The following is a 21,907-nucleotide window of genomic DNA, read 5'->3' as shown; positions in this document are numbered from 1 at the left end:
CAGCCTATTTGTTGAGAAATTTCTTTCTGGGTCTTACCCTCTTGCTTGAGGGTGTCAATGATGGCCTTCTTGACATCTGTCAGGTCGCTAGTCTTACCCATGATGGGGGTTTTGAGTAATGAACCAGGCAGGGAGTTTATAAAAGCCTCAGGTATCTTTTGCATGTGTTTAGAGTTAATTAGTTGATTCAGAAGATTAGGGTAATAGGTCGTTTAGAGAACCTTTTCTTGATATGCTAATTTATTGAGACAGGTTTTTTGGGTTATCAGGAGTTGTATGCCAAAATCATCAGTATTAAAACAATAAAAGACCTGACAAATTTCAGTTGGTGGATAATGAATCTATAATATATGAAAGTTTAATTGTAATCATTACATTATGGTAAATAATGAAATTTAACAATATATGTTAATTTTTTTAGAAGGACCTGTATTATAGATATGGTGTGCGTGTGTGTATGTAGATATGGATAGATATAGTATGTGTGTGTGTGTGTGTGTGTGTATATATATATATATATATATATATATATATATATATATATATATATATATTATTTTTTTTATTTTTTTTATTTTTTTTGTGAACCTGTTTTTGTGTTCACTGTCTTTTTCAATAAATTTTGCATTTTTGTAATTTGATTATATTTTGGGAGTGCACTCTATATGCATGGTTCTTTCTCTTGCTCTCCTCACCAGAGGTAGCCTGACTGCCATTAGGTACCGAGATGAGATCCTCAGACCCTTTGTGAGACCATATGCTGGTGCGGTGGGCCCTGGGTTCCTCCTAATGCAGGACGATGCCAGACCTCATGAGGCTGGAGTGTGTCAGCAGTTCCTGGAAGATGAAGGCATTGAAGCTATGGACTGGCCCGCCCGTTCCCCAGACCTGAATCCGATTGAACAAACCTGGGACATCATGTCTCGCACCATCCACCAACGTCCATTGCACCACAGACTGTCCAGGTGTTGGCGGATGCTTTAGTCCAGGTCTGGGAGGAGATCTCTCAGGAGGTCATCCACCGTCACTACACTGACAGACACCGCAAACCTTCTTGCCACAGCTCACACTGATGTGCCCTCCTGGATGAGCTGCACTACCTGAGCCACTTGTGTGGGTTGTAGGGTCCGTCTCATGCTACCACTAGTGTCAAAGCACAACCAATATTCAGAAGTGACCAAGACATCAGCCAGAAAGCATTGGTACTGAGATGCGGTCTGTGGTCCCCACCTGCAGAACCACTTCTTTGAGTGTGTCTTGATAATTGCCAATAATTTCCATCTGTTGTTTATTCAATTTGCACAACAGCATGTGAAATGGATTGTCAAACAATGTTGCTTCCTAAGTGGACAGTTTGATTTCACCGAAGTTTGATTTACAGGAGAAAAGATAACACTCACATGTTCAAAGCATTGCAGGCACCCAGGCTCGTGGAGCTTCCATACGTCCCAGTTCATGGGAGGTGCTCAGGGCTTTCCAGGAAAAAGACAAGAAGAAGTATGTACTGCTGCATACTTAGGCAGTTAACTGGTTCATGCAGCTTTACATGAACACCCGAGCCTTACACTATGGCTGGTCCGAATAACTATAGCAATTGTTACCATCCACCTCTCGTGTCTCCCCTTTTCCTCATAGTTTGTAAGCTTGCGAGCAGAACCCTCATTCCTCCTGGTATCTGTTTTGAACTGTATTTCTGTTATGCTGTAATGCCTATTGTCTGTACAAGTCCCCTCCATAATTTGTAAAGCGCTGCGGAATATGTTGGCGCTATATAAATAAAAATTATTATTATTATTATTACTTGGAGTTATATTCTGTTAAGTCTTCCCCCATTATTTTTTTGAGCAGTGTATATATTTGTGTGTGTATATATACATATATAACTATATATTTTATATTATTTTATTTTTTTTATATATTCGTTCAATTTTATTTATTTTTTTACCTTGTCCCACTATTGCACTTTCAATTTTTGCAGTATGATTGCTTGTAAAGCATAGGAATGCAGGAGCATTCCTATGCTTTACCAATTGTCAGCATTGCACTGACAAACTTCCTACATCATGCTCTGAGAATGATCTAGCAAGTTTGCTATCTCTAGTGACACGGATTTTGTCATGGCGACATCGGGTCACCATGACAATGATCTGCCCCTTGCAATGACGTTGCGTAGGTGCCGATTGGAGAGCACTGTCTGCTTGCCTGCTAAATCCTGTGATCGATATTGATCGTAGTATTTAGGGGGTTCAATTGCTGGGAGCTGTGTGGGCACTGCTACTGCACCGAGTGTCAGCTCTCCGAATCAGCTTACAGTCAACAGCAATCATGCTCACAGAGCCTCTGTGCATGCAAAATCACGATGACGTATTCATATTTCATAGGTCGGTTAGTCCCAGCCGACCATGACGTATGGATACATTCATTGTCAGGAAGTAGTTAAAGGACTTCTCCAGCATTTTTATTTATTTTTGTTTTTGGTGTTTTAGGCTTCCTGACCATGGACGTATACTTACCAGCCACTGTCTTCAGCTCTTCCTGGCACCACTTTGGTCCCACGTCGCCATCTTGTGACCTCAACTTCTGACTGGGTGAAAGTCAGGGGTAACAGTCACAAGCTTTCAATGTAAGTCTTTAGGGAAGTGCCTTGCTCTGGGTCTCATAGACTTACCTTGAGTGGTTACTTGTAGATCGCTCCGACAAACACAGGAATAAAGATGGTGGTTGGGAAGTATAGGACTTGAGGCTGGGAACTTAGGTTAATAGCACTGCTCCAGAAGTTTTTATTTTTATTTTACCACTACGCTGTAGTTGTATCAGTAATCCATGTTCCCTGCCCTTAGTATTATACTCACATGCTGCCGTCTTCTGCTTTTCTCAACACTGCTCTGGTTCTGTTGTGCCATCTTGTGACCTAAGGTTGTCACTGACAAAAAGTCAGAGTTAACGGTAACAGTCGATCAACGTTGGTCTATGAGAACCTCGTTCTGGCTCTCATAGCCTTACATTGAGAAGTCTCCTCCGGTTCATCTGTCAAACACTGGAATGATCCTCCTAGTCACATCTAGCCCTGCTGAAAACAAAAGATGGTGGCTAGCAAGTACAGTATAATACTAGTGGCACGGAACTTAAATTAGTGACCGAGCGTCAGCTGTGAGATAAAATGCTGGAGTGGTGCTTTATTGCTCAATTTTCCATACCAACTAGCAGCATTAAACGACTACCAATTGGTGGTCCTCAAAAAGCCAGGTTACATAGGCAGACCAAGTTTTCAAAATGATCTGTTCTACTATTCTCATCAGTGTAAGGCTGCCATCACACCAGCAGTATTTGGTCAGTATTTTACATCAGTATTTGTAAGCCAAAACGAGGAGTGGGTGATAAATGCAGAAGTGGTGCATATGTTTCTATTATACTTTTCCTCTAATTGTTCCACTCCTGGTTTTAGCTTACAAATACTGATGTAAAATACTGACCAAATACTGCTAGTGTGACGACAGCCTAAGTCCTGTATACACACGATTATGTGCTGTTGATTAAAGTTATATTTTGTTCAGCACAAAAGTTCATTTCCCTTGAAAAATGAGCATTTTGCTCATTCATTAGGTGATTGGCATCCTCTTTAAACTGCAAGATTATCAAGAAAGGAGCTTGGTTTTGCATTTCATTTTTTTTGTTATAGCAGCCTAATTGACCCTTTTTAAGGCAAACCAAAAGATTATTTCACCTGATGAATGAGCATTTAGCTTGTTTTGGGGTGATCGGCATCCTGTTTACATGTTTAGTGTAAATGCACTTTAACTTCTATATTCCAATTATTGTGCTTCACCAACCTTTTGATAGTATCTATAAGGTCCAATAAAACCCACTGGTCATTCCTAATTGTAGATGGGCTGACCACAAAGTTATAACTGTCATACACTCTATAAAGCCTGTAAAATTGTTAACCAATACATGGAGATATAGCTGGACTACATAGTTTTGTCTATTTCACAATTGTAGACTAATTATTGGGTCTACAATATTGAAGTCAGTTAATCGACTTGATACATTGGGCCATTTACACGGACATTGTTGGCAAGAATTTAAATGTGTATGAGATGGGGTTTTCCAGGAATCTAAATGATTTACTGTAAATGCCTTGAATTGATTGAAAAAATATCTACCAGGCCCACTGGTCTGTGCTTGCATATCCTGTCCTCGCCAGATTGGAAATTAGGTGGGTCACCACTGAAGCTAGTGATTGAGTGAGGTGTTTCTGGCCATTTCCATTGTGACAAGGACATGACCTGGACGGATCAGTTGAGATGAGCACTGGAACGGATTGCCGAGAGTATTGCTTTGATTTCTTTAATTTAAACAGTTAATTAGATTACCAGGAAAACCCCTTTGGAATACAAGTTGAATTTTTACTTGTCTACTTTTACAGAATATGTTGTATCAGTAAGTAATATCAAAGTAAAGTTGATTGTTTTCCCAAAAATATGTTCTTTATTTTTATTTTAATTTCACTGTTTAAAAAAAAACAAACAAAAAAAAACCTTTAGAAATAAGGAAAGGACAACTATCTGCTTTGTATAATAAATGCTACTAAAAATAGTACAATGCAGTTTTTAAAATATATAATATTTTCACATTGTCTTCACATTTCCGAATTGGCAAAGTTGCTAAGCAACACGCTGCTACCTTGGAATTATACATAAATCTGTTGTTTCGAACAGAATATTCATGAAATGATGTATATTTCCATTTCATCAAATATTTTAGGTTTTACATACTTTATTGCATAATTGTTTCTTGGATCCAGATAAATAGCAAAATGCTTATGCGCACATACTATTTGTATTCTCTTGAATTATATATGTCGTACTATAGTCTCATTAGAATTGTTTTAGTGACAAGACACCAGGTATTGTATGTTCACTCATTCAGAATTGGTGTATGAATTAAAACATAGTTATGTCACCCAAAATGCGGGTAAATGGCGCTATAAAAATGTCGTCTACTATTAATAATAATAAATGTGTGTTCTTGTTGCCTTCATCCTAATATAGCTATACCTGCTGTGTGTGCGCATATTATTCTGGACACATTCCTGTTTTATTACCAGATGGTCTAAGTTTTTTCTAGAAGATTCTAGTAGTATTTCCTTAAACATAAGCCATTTATGTTCGGTATTCGCAGTTACCACGACATGGTCCCACAATACACAATTAAGCTCTTCCCTTAATTTTTTTTTTAAATCGGCTTTGTTAAACTTCGAGGTTTTTGCAGTTCCTGTTTGAAAGGTTTTATTGAATATTATATTGAAACTCACCATGTTATGGTCACTGCTTCCCAAATGCCCCCTGACCTGTAGATCTGAATTTCTATTTGGTCTATTTGACAGAACCAGATCCAGCAGATCACCTCCCCTGGTTGGTTCATCTACCACCTGAGAGAGGTGTTTACACAGGACTATGTGCTTCTGAGAATGATTGTTTTAATGTTAGCATGAATGATCCAATCAGCTGAAAAGCCAGTGTTTGGCTTGTTCGTTATTGAATTACTGGCATGTAATCAAATGACTTGCCATCCAAGTTACCCTTTCAATTTCTCAAAATGTCTGTACTGTGGACAACAAGGATGATTATCAATAGATCCACAGGTAGAGCCACAGGTAGGATAACATGAATCCTTGGGTGTTCATCTGCCTTCATGACACGATATTTTAATATTTTATCTACATTTCAATCTGTGCCTATATAACATAAACTCATGCCCTTAATTATCTGATTTATTTGTTTGTTTCTTTTTAAGGTGGACCTGTCATATACCGAATGTTAATATATCCTCCAACCCGCCGCGCTCTTATAGTTGGTGGAGGATTGCATATGTTCCAACAATTGGCTGGCATCAACACTGTAATGTATGTGCTTCTATATTTTATTACCTAATTCTGTTTATATGTTAAAGCAATAATATGGTAAAAATGAAGAAAGCGGATGTCGAAGTAATCATATTCACTTTATCAAGATGCTTTAAAAAGGACAATTAAAGAGAAAAATTTAACCTTCATGACCAGCTTCCAATGTACAAGGTGGGCCATTTATATGGATACACCTAAATAAAATGGGAATGGTTGGTGATATCAACTTCCTGTTTGTGGCATATTAGCATATGGGAGGGGGAAAACTTTTCAAGATGGGTGGTGACCATGGCGGCCACTTAGAAGTTGGTGTGCTTGGTTTTACCATCACTTTATTCTTTCATGAGTTATTTACAAGTTCCTCTTTGTTTACAGCCATTGACATGTCACCGAGGTTAGCACGTGAGGCGCAGATAGAAATTGCGTTGATATCTGGTGAACGCAGTACCCGGGTCATTGCAGCAGATTTCAGTGCAAGACACAATACGCAAAAAAACTGTCACTATTCCCATGTTATTTAGGAGTAACCATATAAAAGGCCCACCCAAAAAAGTTTGCCTCATCACTAAACAAAATGTTCTTCGTAAACTGAGGGTCCTGTTCCAATTTTTGTTTTGCCCATTCTGCAAATTCAGCGTGCCGATCTAGGTCATCCTCGTTGAGATGCTGCAGCAGCTGGATTTTGTAAGGCTGTCCTTTGTGAGTAGCTAATATCCTCCGAAGGGATGTTCGACTGATGCCAGATTGGCGCGCTGAATTTGCAGAATGGCCAAAACAAAAATTGGAACACGACCCTCAGTTAACACAGAACATTATGTTCAGTGATGAGGCAATCTTTTTTGGGTGGGCCATTTATATGGATACACCTAAATAACATGGCGATGGTGACAGTTTTCTTACGTAGGGTGTCTTTGCATTGAAATCTGCTGCAATGACCCGGGTACTGCGTTCACCAGACATCAACACAATTTATATTCGCTCCTCACGTGTTAACCTCTGCGACATGTCAATGCCTGTAAACAATGAGAAACTTGTAAATAACTCATGAAAGAATAAAGTTACATTAAAAGCAAGCACACTATTGTTTTTCTTGTGAAATTCTCAATAAGTTTGTCACATGACCCTCTTCCCATTGGAAAAAATAAAGTTGGATCCAAAATGGCAGATTTCAAAATTGCTGCCATGGTCACCATCCATCTTGAAAATTTTTCCCCCTCCCATATACTAATGTGCCACAAACAGGAAGTTGATATCACCATCCATTCCCATTTTATCTAGGTGTATCCATATACATGGCCCACCCTGTATATAAATTATTCCTTTATTGCACGTGTTTTGGACGTAGAATATGTTGACACAGAATCCACATTCAAAAACTTTTTAAATACCCTTTTAATAGCATCTATTGATTCAAGTGTAATAATACTACTGTAGTGTACAAAGTGCAGATTTTTTTTAACGTGGTTTTTTCAACATTAAAAAGAAAATCCATGTCAATTCTTGAGGCATTTCTACCTATAAAAAAAATAAAACCCCCAAAATTAGGCCAATGAATGAAATCTAAATTAGAAGAAAAAAACGCTCCATGCACAAAACATCATTAAAAAAAATCCAAAACCTTTTCAGGTTTCTGAGAGATATTTTTCTGGCAGAATATCCTTGTCAAAGAACTTTGTCTGAAAATACCCTTAGGGGGGTGTAAGGTGGTAGGGGATCCAGAACACGTGAGTAGATAAAATCAATTATTTATTCCAAAATTGTTAAATACATCTATTTCCTTGTATGTTCCATAAAAAGATTAGGCACGAGATCTATTAGACATTGGGAGTTATTACGCGTTTTGAGCCTTTGAACTCCTTGGTTCTTAGTCATAATTAGTAATTGTAAGAGAAAGTCCAACCAGTACTCAATAGAAAAAAAACACACCGTCGATTTTGGTGGTGCTTATTAGCGTGTTTAAGGAGTGTGACAAGTACCAGAAAAAAATAGTATATTGTGCTGATTTATTATATCTGATTCATTCTGTATAGTGATCAGTAAAAAAAACCAACATAATATAGATCAGAATAGAATAAGACATGACTTACTTTGATGGTGAGTGTGAATGGTGCCAAAGGAAACAATATAAAAGGCTTTAAAGTTTAAGAGCACTAGACGTGTATATAGGATTCAATAGCACGTCAGTTTATTAATGCATGTGAATGATTTAAAAATAATTGTTTTTGCAAGTACAATGCATAATGTGAGATGTACATAATGGTTTGATTTAAATGGAATAAATAACTGTAGATATACATGTGGTGTTACTGGAGGAAATGGCAAATACAATAAGATGTAAATTGTGGGCATGCAGTATGTGTTGTACAGTCTGAATAGTGACTGATTCAAATGTAAAAAATAATCATGAAAAATTACATGTAGAATTGAAAAAAAAAAGAATGTTAAATGTCATAAAACCAAAAACAAGTCAAAAACATCCAAAATGACTGATCACTAAAAATATGATAAATATTTGTGCTCTATGTAAGTTGTATAGATTTGAGACATGAATGGTGATGATGTAAAAAATGAAAAAGTATTTTCATAAGAAATATTTGAAATGAAATAATGTAAATGAGTGTATCAATGGGTTATAATAATGCTGAATGCTAGGAATAGTAAAAATGAGATATCAATATACAGCGGGTGAAATAAATATTGAACACGTCACCAATTTTCTTAGTACATATATTTCTAAAGGTGCTATTGAGATGAAATTATCACCAGATGTCCGTAACAACCCCAACCCATCCAATCCATACAGGCAAAGGAATCAAACCATGAAGGTCCATAATTTATGTGTAATAATGAGAAATAACATAGGGAAAAAATATTGAACACAAGTAGAAAGAGAGGTGACATAATCTATGGAAAGTCAAGGCATCCGTAATTAAAAAGCAATCCTGCTCCTTGGTATTTTTCACTCTCATCTCAGCTATTTCAACTGATGTCCTATAAAAAAGATGTTTCGTTACCAAGGTGCCACACAAGCATAGGTTTTCTGTGCAGCTTGCAAGTTACATTATTAAGAGCTCTATTACCAGTTAGTAGGATGTCTAGGTAAGGTTTAGTGATACTGTAAAAATGAAAAGTAAATTATAAGTTAACTTGATTTGCATCAATATACTCAATAAAAGCTGGTATTGACGCTACAGGACAATGCCATATGCTTAGCACATCATCTGTGTATCATCCATACTAGCGAATGTGAGATGCCTACCTTAGGGCAGTGGTCCTCAACCTTTCTTCTCTTGAGAGCCACAATCACTTCTGAGAGAGAGTCTCAAGCCACATCCAACGAGCTGATCCTCTCACCCTGTAGTATTGCACAGAGCCCCAATTACCGGTATGATGCCAGCCAAAGTTCTCCACAGAAAGCACTTTGTGCCATCTTTCATTACAGTCAGTGTACTTGCATCCAAAAGTTCCCACTTTACCCCAATTCAGTATTCTCTCATGAAACATTCCCACCACACTATTAGTTCCAGCTTCCACAAGTCTCTAATTAATAGTACCATCTTATCTCCAGCTCACCGTATTATCACTTCCCGTCAATACATGCACATCCAGAAATGATTATCTCTGCAGGGTAACTCACAAAACTCACCATCTGGAGAACATTTCTTCACACCTGTTTGCCTAGTCCTTGTGCTAATGCACCAGGCTGGCAGGTAGCCGCGAGCCATACAACATGGATTCGCTAACCACATGTGGCTCTTGAGCCACAGATTGGCGACTCCTGTCTTAGGTTATGTGCACACATCTGCCATAACTCCGATTGGCGACCCCTGCCTTAGGTTATGTGCACACATCTGCCATAACCCCAATTGGCGACCCCTGCCTTAGATTTTGTGCACACATCTGCCATAGCCCCAATTGGCGACCCCTGCCTTAGATTTTGTGCACACATCTGCCATAACCCCGATTGGCGACCCCTGCATTAGATTTTGTGCACACATCTGCCACAACCCCGATTGGCGACCCCTGCCTTAGATTTTGTGCACACATCTGCCATAGCCCCGATTGGTGACCCCTGCCTTAGGTTATGTGCACACATCTGCCATAACCCCGATTGGCGACCCCTGCCTTAGGTTTTGTGCACACATCTGCCATAACCCCGATTGGCGACCCCTGTCTTAGGTTGTTCTTTTTCTGGTGGCAGTGCCATTCAGTTTTTCTATGTGAATCCGCTTCCAAAATCAACATGTTACTTAATTTAACCTCTTTAAAGTTTCTGAACCCTGAAGCCGTTAAAAGCGTAGCAAAAGAGGGAACACGTGTACAGCAATGTTTTTCATGTAAATTTTTTGCTGTGGTTTTGGGACATATTTTGCAGGCAGAATCCACTAGAAAAAAAACGCTGTATGCACATACCCTTAGCAGGAAGCTACATATATTTTTTCCCATATTGTGATTTTTAATTAGCAAGCAAATTTAGTGTTCTTGCAATTTTCATTCTCTCCACAGGGGCTTTTTTAATTCATACTTCCTGTCCTTCTAGGAAGAGTTTTCAACAAAGCTTATCACAGGTGGGATTGCAATGTTAAGTAAAGGTACCTTCACACATAACGATATCGTTAACGATATCGCTGCTTTTTGTGACGTAGCAACGATATCGTTAAGGAAATCGTTATGTGTGACAGCGATCAACGATCAGGCCCCTGCTGGGAGATCGTTGGTCGCTGAACAAAGTCCAGAACTTTATTTCGTCGCTGGATCTCCCGTGGACATCGCTGGATCGGCGTGTGTGACACCGATCCAGCGATGTCTTCACTGGTAACCAGGGTAAACATCGGGTAACTAAGCGCAGGGCCGCGCTTAGTAACCCGATGTTTACCCTGGTTACCAGCGTAAAAGTAAAAAAAAAAAAAAAACGGTACATACTTACCTACCGCTGTCTGTCCCCGGCGCTGTGCTCTGCACTCCACCTGTACTGGCTGTGAGCGTCGGCCAGCCGGAAAGCAGAGCGGTGACGTCACCGCTCTGCTTTCCGGCCGCTGTGCTCACAGCCAGACCAGAGAAGCAGAGCGCCGAGGACAGACAGCGGTAGGTAAGTATGTACTGTTTGTTTTTTTTACTTTTACGCTGGTAACCAGGGTAAACATCGGGTTACTAAGCGCGGCCCTGCGCTTAGTTACCCGATGTTTACCCTGGTTACCGGGGACCTCGGGATCGTTGGTCGCTGGAGAGCTGTCTGTGTGACAGCTCTCCAGCGACCAAACAGCGACGCTGCAGCGATCCGGATCGTTGTCGGTATCGCTGCAGCGTCGCTTAATGTGAAGGGGCCTTAACACTTCTATACACAGATGATAACACCGGATAAACAATGGCAATATGTCACAGTTGACTCTGCTCCCCCTCCATTCATAATTACCTTTGGACATACTCATTTTTTTTTATTAAGAATAACAAGATAAGTTACTTGTTACATTCTCATTTTCAATACAAAGTTTTTTCCCCCCTTCAAACAACCCCCTTCAATCCCAACACCCCACACCCCCACCCAACAAACCAGCTCACCTTGCTTAGCACTTCCGTTATTAGAACAATATAATATCTAATCCCTCAGCCAATAATATAAGCCACATTTTACATTATCATTAATTAGGAACCTTAATTCACTCCCCTTCTATAATACCCCTATCCCATGGCAATCCACGGAGACCACAATTTATTGAACATTTCAATTTTCCCTCTTTTTTTTATAAAACCCCTGTTCCAGTGTCAGGCCCTGTTTCACATACTGGAGGAATTCTCCTCTTGACGGTGGTTCTTCCCTAATTCAATTTCGAGCTATTACCTTCCTAGCCATGTATAACAATCTGGCAATAGCTATCCTTAGGTTGTTATCCACTCCAATCTCATCCACACATCCCAACAAGCACACAACTGGATCCCTTGGCACCTTACATCCATACACACCTTCCATACGACTCAAAACTACCACCCAAAAGGCAGCCAGTCTCTGACACGTCCACATCATATGAAATATATCAGCATCTGCAGTTTTACACCTCGGGCATTCAGAATCATCACGCAAACCAGCCTTATATAGCACCATCGGAGACTTATAAACCCTGTGTATCACATAGAGCTGTGACTGTCACTAAGCGAACCGTATAGACTGTCGTGGGACCCATTCTAGCACGGACTCCCAAGCCTCATTCTCCATTGGACCCAGATCCCTCTCCCACTTAGCTCTCGCCATTATTGGAAACCCCAGTAGGAAAGTATGCAACAGATCTTTATACAAAGTAGATATGACCCCCCCAGTAGTCCCTTCATTACACACATACTCCAGTACTATATCCCTTTGAATTCCAATACCTCTGTTTCTACTCTGAGCTCCAAAAGCATGCCCCATCCGCAAATACTGATATTCCCCTACAGTCCCAAGACCAAACTCCGCCTGCAATTGGGAAAATGATTTCAATTCACCTCGCTCAATTATTTGATACACGTATTGAATCCCTTTGACCTGCCATTCTGTCAGTACCCCCAGTGCCTCAAACTCCTGTGAATTATTGTTATGCCATAGCGGTGAGAATCTAGTCAAATCCGTGATCCCACGTAAATGTCTCAGCCTACCTCACAGCCTGCGTATCAACAACACAGTCGGGTATAATTTCCCCAGAACCCCAAGGGATCCATCCTCCAAACATTGTACTACTGGCCTTCTTTTTGTCACTACTTCCATCAACCGCTGTACCACTCCAGATGACCCTTCATGCGCCCAGCCTTTTAGATGCTGACCTTGGGCTGCAAGAAAATATATTTCAGGGTTAGGCAGTGCCAATCCCCCATATTCCTTGGGTCGCTGAAGTGTCTCCAGTTTGATACGCGGATGCTGTCTCCCCCATATTAAATTCCTAAACAGAGAGTTAATCTGTCTAAATGTCCCACGTGGTATCCAAACTGGCGCATTATGAAGAATATACAGTATTTTCGGCATCAGAATCATTTTAATAAGATTCACCCTACCTACCACAGATCAATGCAGCTTAAGCCAAGCATCCGTTTTTGCTTTAAGAACACCTATGATTGGAGTCAGATTTCTATGTATATAGTCAGTAACAGGCATAGATACCCATATTCTGAGGTACTTAAATTGGCTAGTCACCTCCAGTCGCCCATCCTCCAGTGGTTCCCCACCAGCGTCATCCACCTTAAACAAGACAGACTTACTCCAGTTTATCCTAAGTCCCGACACCGATCCGAAACGTTCAATAATCCCAATGGCTCCCTCCAAGGACGCAACCGGGTCAGCCAGAAATAGCAGAATGTCATCCGCATACGCCACCCTTTCTTCAATCATCCCATATTTAAACCCAGTCACCTCATCAGAGCGTCGAAGCTTAGCAGCCAGTGGTTCCACAGCCAGAGCAAACAAAAGAGGAGAGAGCGGATACCCCTGTCTCGTCCCTCTAGCCAGTTGTATGGTCCATGATGACTCCCCATTTACCCTAACCCTGGCCATCGGCATCGAGTACATCAGTCGAATCCAAGATACAGTGGGGCAAAAAAGTATTTAGTCAGTCAGCAATAGTGCAAGTTCCACCACGTAAAAAGATGAGAGGCGTCTGTAATTTACATCATAGGTAGACCTCAACTATGGGAGACAAACTGAGAAAAAAAAATCCAGAAAATCACATTGTCTGTTTTTTAACAATTTATTTGCATATTATGGTGGAAAATAAGTATTTGGTCAGAAACAAAATTTCATCTCAATACTTTGTAATATATCCTTCGTTGGCAATGACAGAGGTCAAACGTTTTCTGTAAGTCTTCACAAGGTTGCCACACACTGTTGTTGGTATGTTGGCCCATTCCTCCATGCAGATCTCCTCTAGAGCAGTGATGTTTTTGGCTTTTCGCTTGGCAACACGGACTTTCAACTCCCTCCAAAGGTTTTCTATAGGGTTGAGATCTGGAGACTGGCTAGGCCACTCCAGGACCTTGAAATGCTTCTTACAAAGCCACTCCTTCGTTGCCCTGGCGGTGTGCTTTGGATCATTGTCATGTTGAAAGACCCAGCCACGTTTCATCTTCAATGCCCTTGCTGATGGAAGGAGATTTGCACTCAAAATCTCACGATACATGGCCCCATTCATTCTTTCATGTACCCGGATCAGTCGTCCTGGCCCCTTTGCAGAGAAACAGCCCCAAAGCATGATGTTTCCACCACCATGCTTTACAGTAGGTATGGTGTTTGATGGATGCAACTCAGTATTCTTTTCCTCCAAACACGACAAGTTGTGTTTCTACCAAACCGTTCCAGTTTGGTTTCATCAGACCATAGGACATTCTCCCAAAACTCCTCTGGATCCTCCAAATGCTCTCTAGCAAACTTCAGACGGGCCTGGACATGTACTGGCTTAAGCAGTGGGACACGTCTGGCACTGCAGGATCTGAGTCCATGGTGGCGTAGTGTGTTACTTATGGTAGGCCTTGTTACATTGGTCCCAGCTCTCTGCAGTTCATTCACTAGGTCCCCCCGCGTGGTTCTGGGATTTTTGCTCACCGTTCTTGTGATCATTCTGACCCCACGGGGTGGGATTTTGTGTGGAGCCCCAGATCGAGGGAGAGTATCAGTGGTCTTGTATGTCTTCCATTTTCTAATTACTGCTCCCACTGTTGATTTCTTCACTCCAAGCTGGTTGGCTATTGCAGATTCAGTCTTCCCAGCCTGGTGCAGGGCTACAATTTTGTTTCTGGTGTCCTTTGACAGCTCTTTGGTCTTCACCATAGTGGAGTTTGGAGTCAGACTGTTTGAGGGTGTGCACAGGTGTCTTTTTATACTGATAACAAGTTTAAACAGGTGCCATTATTACAGGTAATGAGTGGAGGAAAGAGGAGACTCTTAAAGAAGAAGTTACAGGTCTGTGAGAGCCTGAAATCTGGATTGTTTGTTTCTGACCAAATACTTATTTTCCACCATAATATGCAAATAAAATGTTAAAAAAACAGACAATGTGATTTTCTGGATTTTTTTTTCTCAGTTTGTCTCCCATAGTTGAGGTCTACCTATGATGTAAATTACAGACGCCTCTCATCTTTTTCAGTGGTGGAACTTGCACTATTGCTGACTGACTAAATACTTTTTTGCCCCACTGTATGAACTGCGGTCCAAACCCCATACTTTGTAGCACCTGCCAGAGATACCCCCACTCCACACTATCGAACGCCTTATGGGCGTCTAAAGATGCAATAACTCTCTGGCCACAGTTATCGGATCTGAGTTGCAAATTCATATACAGCCTTCGTAAATTGATCGCAGTAGACCTATCAGGCATAAAGCCAGACTGGTCTGAGTCACTAGGCCGGAAATGACACTTGTCAACCTCATCGCCAACACCTTAGCCAGGAGTTTAACGTCTATAGTAAGCAAGGAGATTGGCCGATATGAATCCGGCTGTGTCGGGTCCTTCGCCTCCTTAAGAATCACCACTATTATGGCCTCCCGCATAGATGCCGGTAGACGTCCGCCATTCCTAGCCCCCAGGAGCGCCCTTAATTTAGGGATCAACACTTCCCCAAAGTTTTGGACATACTCATTAGATGCTTCAATACAAGGCAGGGTCAGGGACTGAATATTGTGACTAATGAACATGTAGTGTATCCTGAAAAAAACAACAGGAAATTGATCTTGAATACCCAAAATGATAGTGTACAAATTGCAAGATTTTTATTTTGCGTTTTTTAATAGACAGTTATATTTGTGTATATATGTATGTGTGTATATCTTTAGAACAAACATTTGTTATGCACTACAGTTCAAAGGTTTAGGGTCTCCCAGACTCATACTTTTATTAATCAAATAAGTTGCCAAATGAATTGAAAATCTAGTCCAGACATTGACAAGGTTAAAAAAAATTTTTTTATTTGAAATAATAATTTTCTCCTTCAAACATTGCTTTCGTCAAAGAATGCTCCCTTTGAAGCAATTACAGAATTGCAGACCTTTGGCATTCTAGCAGTTAATTTGCTGAGATAATCTGGAGAAATTTCACCCCATACTTCCAGAAGCATATCCCACAAGTTGATTTGGCTTGCTGGGTCCTTTTTGCGCATCATACGGTCAAGCTGCTGCCACAACAGCTCAATGGGGTTGAGATCTGGTGACTGCACTGGCCACTTAATTACAGATAGAATACCAGCTGCCTGCTTCTTTCATGAATAGTTCTTGCATAATTTGGAGGTGTGCTTTGGGTCATTGTCCTGTTGTAGGATGAAATTGGCTCCAATCAAGCGCTGTCCACAGGGTATGGCATGGCATTACAAAATGGAGTTATAGCCTTCCTTATTCAATATCCCTTTTACCTTGTACAAATCTCCCACTTTACCAGCACCAAAGCAACCCCAGTCCATTACATGACCTCCACCATGCTAGACAGTTGGCGTCATACACTCTTCCAGCATCTTTTCAGTTGTTCTGCATCACACAAATGTTTCTTCTGTGTGATCCAAACACCTCAAACTTGGATTCGTCTGTCCACAACACTTTTCTCCAATCTTCCTCTGTCCAATGTCTGTGTTCTTTTGCCCATATTAATCTTTTCCTTTTATTAGCCAGTCTCAGATATGGCTTTTTCTTTGCCCCTCTGCCCTGCAGGCCAGCATCCCGGAGTCACCTCTTCACTGTAGACGTTGACACTGGCATTTTGCATGTACTATTTAATGAAGCTGCCAGTTGAGGACCTGTGAGGCATCAATTTCTCAAACTGACTCTAATGTACTCGACTTGTTGCTCAGTTGTGCAGCGGGGCCTCCCACTTCTCTTTCTACTTTGGTTGTGCTCTCCTCTGAAGGGAGTAGTACACACCGTTGTAGGAAATCTTTAGTTTCTTGGCAATTTCTCGCATGGAATAGCCTTAATTTCTAAGAACAAGAATAGATTGTCGAGTTTCACATGAAAGTTCTTTTTATCTGGCCTTTTTGAGAGTTTAATTGAACCAACAAATGTAATGCTGCAGATTCTCAACTAGATCAAAGGAAGGTCAGGTTTATAGGTTCTCTAAACACAAAGTACCATAAGAACGCTGGAGTGATGGTTGTTGGAAATGGGCCTCTATACACCTATGAAGATATGTATTACAAACCAGACGTTTGCAGCTAGAATAGACATTTACCACATTAACACTGTATAAAGTGTATTTAATGTTAGCTTCATTAGAGAAAACTGTACTTTTCTTTCAAAAATAAGGAAATTTCTAAGTGACCCTAAACTTTTGAACGGTAGTGTACATGAAACACAATTAAAAATGCAAACCTTTTGAAAAATGCAAGCTTATTCGAACAATAGGTCATTTACTGAAGATAGTTTCCCTTTAAAGACCAAGCAATTATTTTTAGTACAAAAAAGGGGAGAAGCCAGCACTGCTTATGGTCAGAATGCAATACATAAAGTGCACATGCACATATTGATTTCTAACTATTTCAAAATGAGACATTGAGCAAACAATTGATCAATTCTTTGAGCCACCCCACCACGCCAAGGCATTCTCATAATGGGGCAATTATTTTTAGTATTTGATTGGTGCCTTTCAAGTTCCATATTTTTTTGTTTATTTAGCCCAGCGATATAGCTGTATAATAGCTAGTCTTCAATGGGACAACTTGTATTTTTTAATTTATTAAGCGCTTCATAATATCTGTTGTATATTTAAGTCATATGTTGTGTCCCTACCTTTGATACTGGCTCACATGTTGAGCCTGCATCTTTCCATGTAGGTTTAAATAGAGTGGTTAGTGCTTGAAATATTTTACAGATTTATTTCAAGACAAATTAAATGTATTAAATTTACAACATTAATAAATGAAATCATTCAGGTGTATACTGTACATTAAATAATAATTGAAAAATGGTGGCATGAGTGAAAACAAAAGAGGTGTCAGTGTTTGACGTTACAAATGTCAGAACACCAATATTGATCAGAATATTGAAATCCAAATATAGCAGAAAATAAAGGACTCATGGATGCATCAAACTTGCCTTAGTATCTCCTAAGGATGCCTCTCACCCAGCCAAACCAGATCTTACACTTTGCACTGACAAGAGGCAGTAACCCAAAACAGTGTCTACAAATTGAGTTTCTGGTTTTGACTTTTTTCCTAAGTCATGTAATTTAAAGGGTCGACATTGACATTTAGAACTGCTACTTCCTATAAGTGGCACTAGAGTTCTAGTCCTCTTCCTCCTGAAGAGACTATTTGCATATCCCCTAAAAGGCAAGACAACTCCGTTAGGGTAAGTTCACACAGGGCGTTTTTGCTGCGTTTTTTTTATACTAATTTTCAGCTGCTTTTTGCAGTACCAGCAAAGCCTATGAGAGTTCAGAAATCTCATGCACACACAGTGGTTTTTTGTGTCATCAGTATTTTGTGCTTTGCTGCGTTTATTGGACACAGAGCATGTCACTTCTTTCAGCGTTTTTCCAGCATTTTATCAACATTTTCCACCCACTGAATTGAATGGATGGTGAACAAACGCTGCACATACGCAGGTTGACTTTTCTTGCAGCTTATTTGCTGCAGAAACGTCAAGGACAGCAGGATGTAATTTCATACTCGGCCCTGCTATCTTTAGATGGCAGGCTGCATGGTGCGTCCATACAGCCTGTCATCCAGCAGAGCGGACCTGAACCCCACTCACTTGAATGGGGGGTCCAACATTACAGTGTTTGACACACTGTCGTGTGCATGACAGCACCGCAAACACCGCTTCTGGTTGGCGGGGAAATCATCCCCAATGGTCAGAGAGCCGTGGATCCCACCCTGTCAGTAGACAGCGGAAGCGCTCAGCTGTGATCGGAGGTATAAACTTTACCTCCGATCACTGGTGTCAGCTGATGGGACTACTGATCCCATCATCTGACACCTGCTACCGCTAATTACAGTGACAGCAGGAGCAGCAGATGGGAGTTTTCATCTGCCTCTTCTGCGCTATAAATAAATAATTTAAAAAAAAAAACTTTGTGGGTTCCCCCTTATTTTTTATAACCAGCCTGACAAAATTCACAGCTGAGGGATGCAACCCCCAGCTGTCAGCTTCTGCAAGGCTAGTTATCAAGAATAGAGGGGTCCTTATGCTTTTTTATTTAAATAAATAATGAATAAAAAACGGCATGGGGTCTCCCCCATTTTTGACAACCAGCCTTGCTAAAGCTCACAGCTGGGGCTGGTATTCTCAGGCTGGTAAGGGGCCATTGATATAGCCCCCCCCCCCCCCCGGCCTAAAAATAGCAGCCCGCAGCTGCCCAGAAAAGGTGTGCCAATTCTGGCGCTTTGCCCAACTCTTCCCACTTGCCCTGTAGAGGTGGCAAGCAGGGTAATGAGAGGTTAATGTCACCTTCCTATTGTAAGGTGATATTAAGCCAACTTAGTAATGGAGAGGTGTCAATAAGACACCTATCCATTACTAATCCCATAGTAGTTAAAGGGTTAAATACACACACAGTAAGAATAAAATATTTTAATGAAATAAAACACCACACAGTTTTTCCATCTTTATTAGTCTGCCATTGCAAGTGAAGCCCTCGATCTCCTGAAATAAAATAATAAACCAACACAAATACTCCCTGGTCCGATGCAGTCCAATGTAACGAGTGCCCCACGCAGTAATCCATATCTGGGGAAGATGAACTTTACAACCAGGAGCACTGCTAATGCGACTGCTCCTGGCTGTAAACTACTGATGAATGAGGAGATGCTTCCGGCGCTTGCTTCAGTGAGCGGGGGTGACGTCACTGAGCATGCGCTCCCTCACAGCCTGACCTCTGGATGTGGAAAAATGCCAGTGAAGAGGTTACCGCAGGTATTCTATCTATTCATTCTATCTACAGGAAGTTTTTTTTCTGTGTGCATTCAACTTTATTGGCATGCACAAAGAGAAAATAAAAGTATGAAAAAAATGCACCTAAACCTGCGTTTATGGTGCAGTTTCTTTCATGCCAAGATCAGGTTTTACTGCAGAAAAAAGCAGCAAACATGCCCTGTGTGAACTTACCCTTTGAGGAATTTTTGTACCCTATTTTCTATTGCACCTTTGTCGTATTTAACAATTTAAATCAATTTTTCTCTAGAAATTATCAGGTGTAACTGGTGATGTAAAGGGAGTGTACAGACTCCATGCACACAGACAGATAAAATTATCATATTTTCAGTGATACACCAAAGCCCCCCCAAAGAAAATCCACAGCATGCATATGACAACATAAACAGGTGTCAGTGTACAGTTAGCAAAACTGTAAAGTTGAACACGCAACAGTAAGATATGGATGAATTATTTATTCCGCATAAGAAAATCCTTACAGTTAGTGGTTAGTAAGAAATCCATAGCTTCCTCAGTCCTTTATAAAAAGATCTGGCAGTCAGGCCAACCAGAAACCTATCAGAAGAGAAGAGCGTAGATGCCAGTATGGGGTTTGGCTAGAATTAATGAGCGGAGCAGCTTTTCCACAGTAGACAAGATATGGAAATTAGAAAGCGCCAAACTGAGCAACTAGGTAATAGTGCAAAAGCTGGAACTGGGCAAGACGCCAGCGTTAGTGGTGGGCATACCACTGTGCATCTGTACAGGGGGCCCAAAGGGTATTGCCATAATTGTGCAGACACACAGAATGTAGTAAACACTATATTTGTGCACCAAATGAAGAATGCAAAATATAAAATATCAAAAGACCCTTGCAGAATTGTTGGCGTTTTCTTTCTCTATTTCTTCCCATAAAGAGTTAATAAAAAATTGGTTTTAGGTTGGGTATAATTGGACATGGCGTCACTGATGACTACAACTTTCTGCAAAATATAAGCCTTCATACAGCTACATCTGCAAAAAATAAGAATATTCTGCCTCCTGAAATGTGACAATGAAAAATGCAAACAAAGTATGTGGATGATAAAGCTAAGGTTCGGTTGGGGCATAAAATAAGACTTTAATGACAATCAGAATATCACCTAGAGAGATCTACCAGCTTAATAAGAGGAGCTAGGGAAGAGGTCCACTAAATATACATATGCATCATCAGCATAGAGGGAGATATGACATCAGTAATGTTGTTCTCCATAGGGTACACCCATGATTAGACTTCAAAGGATACAGCACAAACTTTAGCGATATCTTAGTTTAGCAAGCAAGATAATGAAACGAAAGCTTAAAGGGAACCTGTCACCCCCAAAATCGATGGTGAGGTAAGCTCACCGTCATCAGGGGCTTATCTAAAGCATTCTGTAATGCTGTAGATAAGCCCCCAATGTTACATGAAAGAGGAAAAAAAGAGGTTAGATTATACTCACCCAGGGGCGGTCCTGCTCCGATGGGTGTCTCAGGTCCGGAACAGCGCCTCCCATCTTCATTCCATGACGTCCTCTTCTGGTCTTCACGCCGCGGCTCCAGCGCAGGCGTACTTTGTCTGCCCTGTTAAGGGCAGAGCAAAGTACTGCAGTGTGCAGGCGCCAGAAACGTCAGAGAGGCTCGGCGCCTGCACACTGCAGTACTTTGCTCTGCCCTCAACAGGGCAGACAAAGTACGCCGGAGCTGGAGCCGCGGCGTGAAGACCAGAAGAGGACGTCATGGAATGAAGATAGGAGGCGCCGGAGCGGACCTGAGACACCAATTTGACCGGACCGCAGCGGGACCGAGTATAATCTAACCTCTTTTTCTCCCCTTTCAGGTTACATCGGGGGCTTATCTAAAGCATTACAGAATGCTATAGATCAGAGGTGTCAAACTGCATTCCTCAAGGGCTGCAAACAGGTCATGTTTTCAGGATTTCCTTGTACTGCACAGGTGATAATTTAATCACCTACACACATAATAATTACAGCACCTTGTGCAAAGCTAAGGAAATCTTGAAAACACGCATGGTTTGCGGCCCTCGAGGAATGCAGTTCGACACCCCTGCTGTAGGTAAGCCCCTGATGACGGTGAGCTTACCTCACCATCGATTTTGGGAGTGACAGGTTTCC

General features: G+C 40.9%; 1 protein-coding gene across 1 annotated transcript in view; it reads left to right on the top strand.

Moving 5' to 3' along the window:
• The window catches only part of SLC2A13 (solute carrier family 2 member 13), a 312,281-nt gene that overhangs the window by 194,701 nt on the left and 95,673 nt on the right, over positions 1–21,907 (top strand). The window contains exon 4 of the mRNA XM_069765010.1: positions 5,797–5,905. Coding sequence (XP_069621111.1) covers positions 5,797–5,905 — 109 coding nt within the window. The remainder of the gene's footprint in view (positions 1–5,796; positions 5,906–21,907) is intronic.

This window comes from Ranitomeya imitator, chromosome 4, assembly GCF_032444005.1.
Source record: "Ranitomeya imitator isolate aRanImi1 chromosome 4, aRanImi1.pri, whole genome shotgun sequence".
NCBI classification, from domain to species: Eukaryota; Metazoa; Chordata; class Amphibia; order Anura; family Dendrobatidae; genus Ranitomeya; species Ranitomeya imitator.
This window is presented reverse-complemented; position numbering and strand designations above follow the sequence as displayed.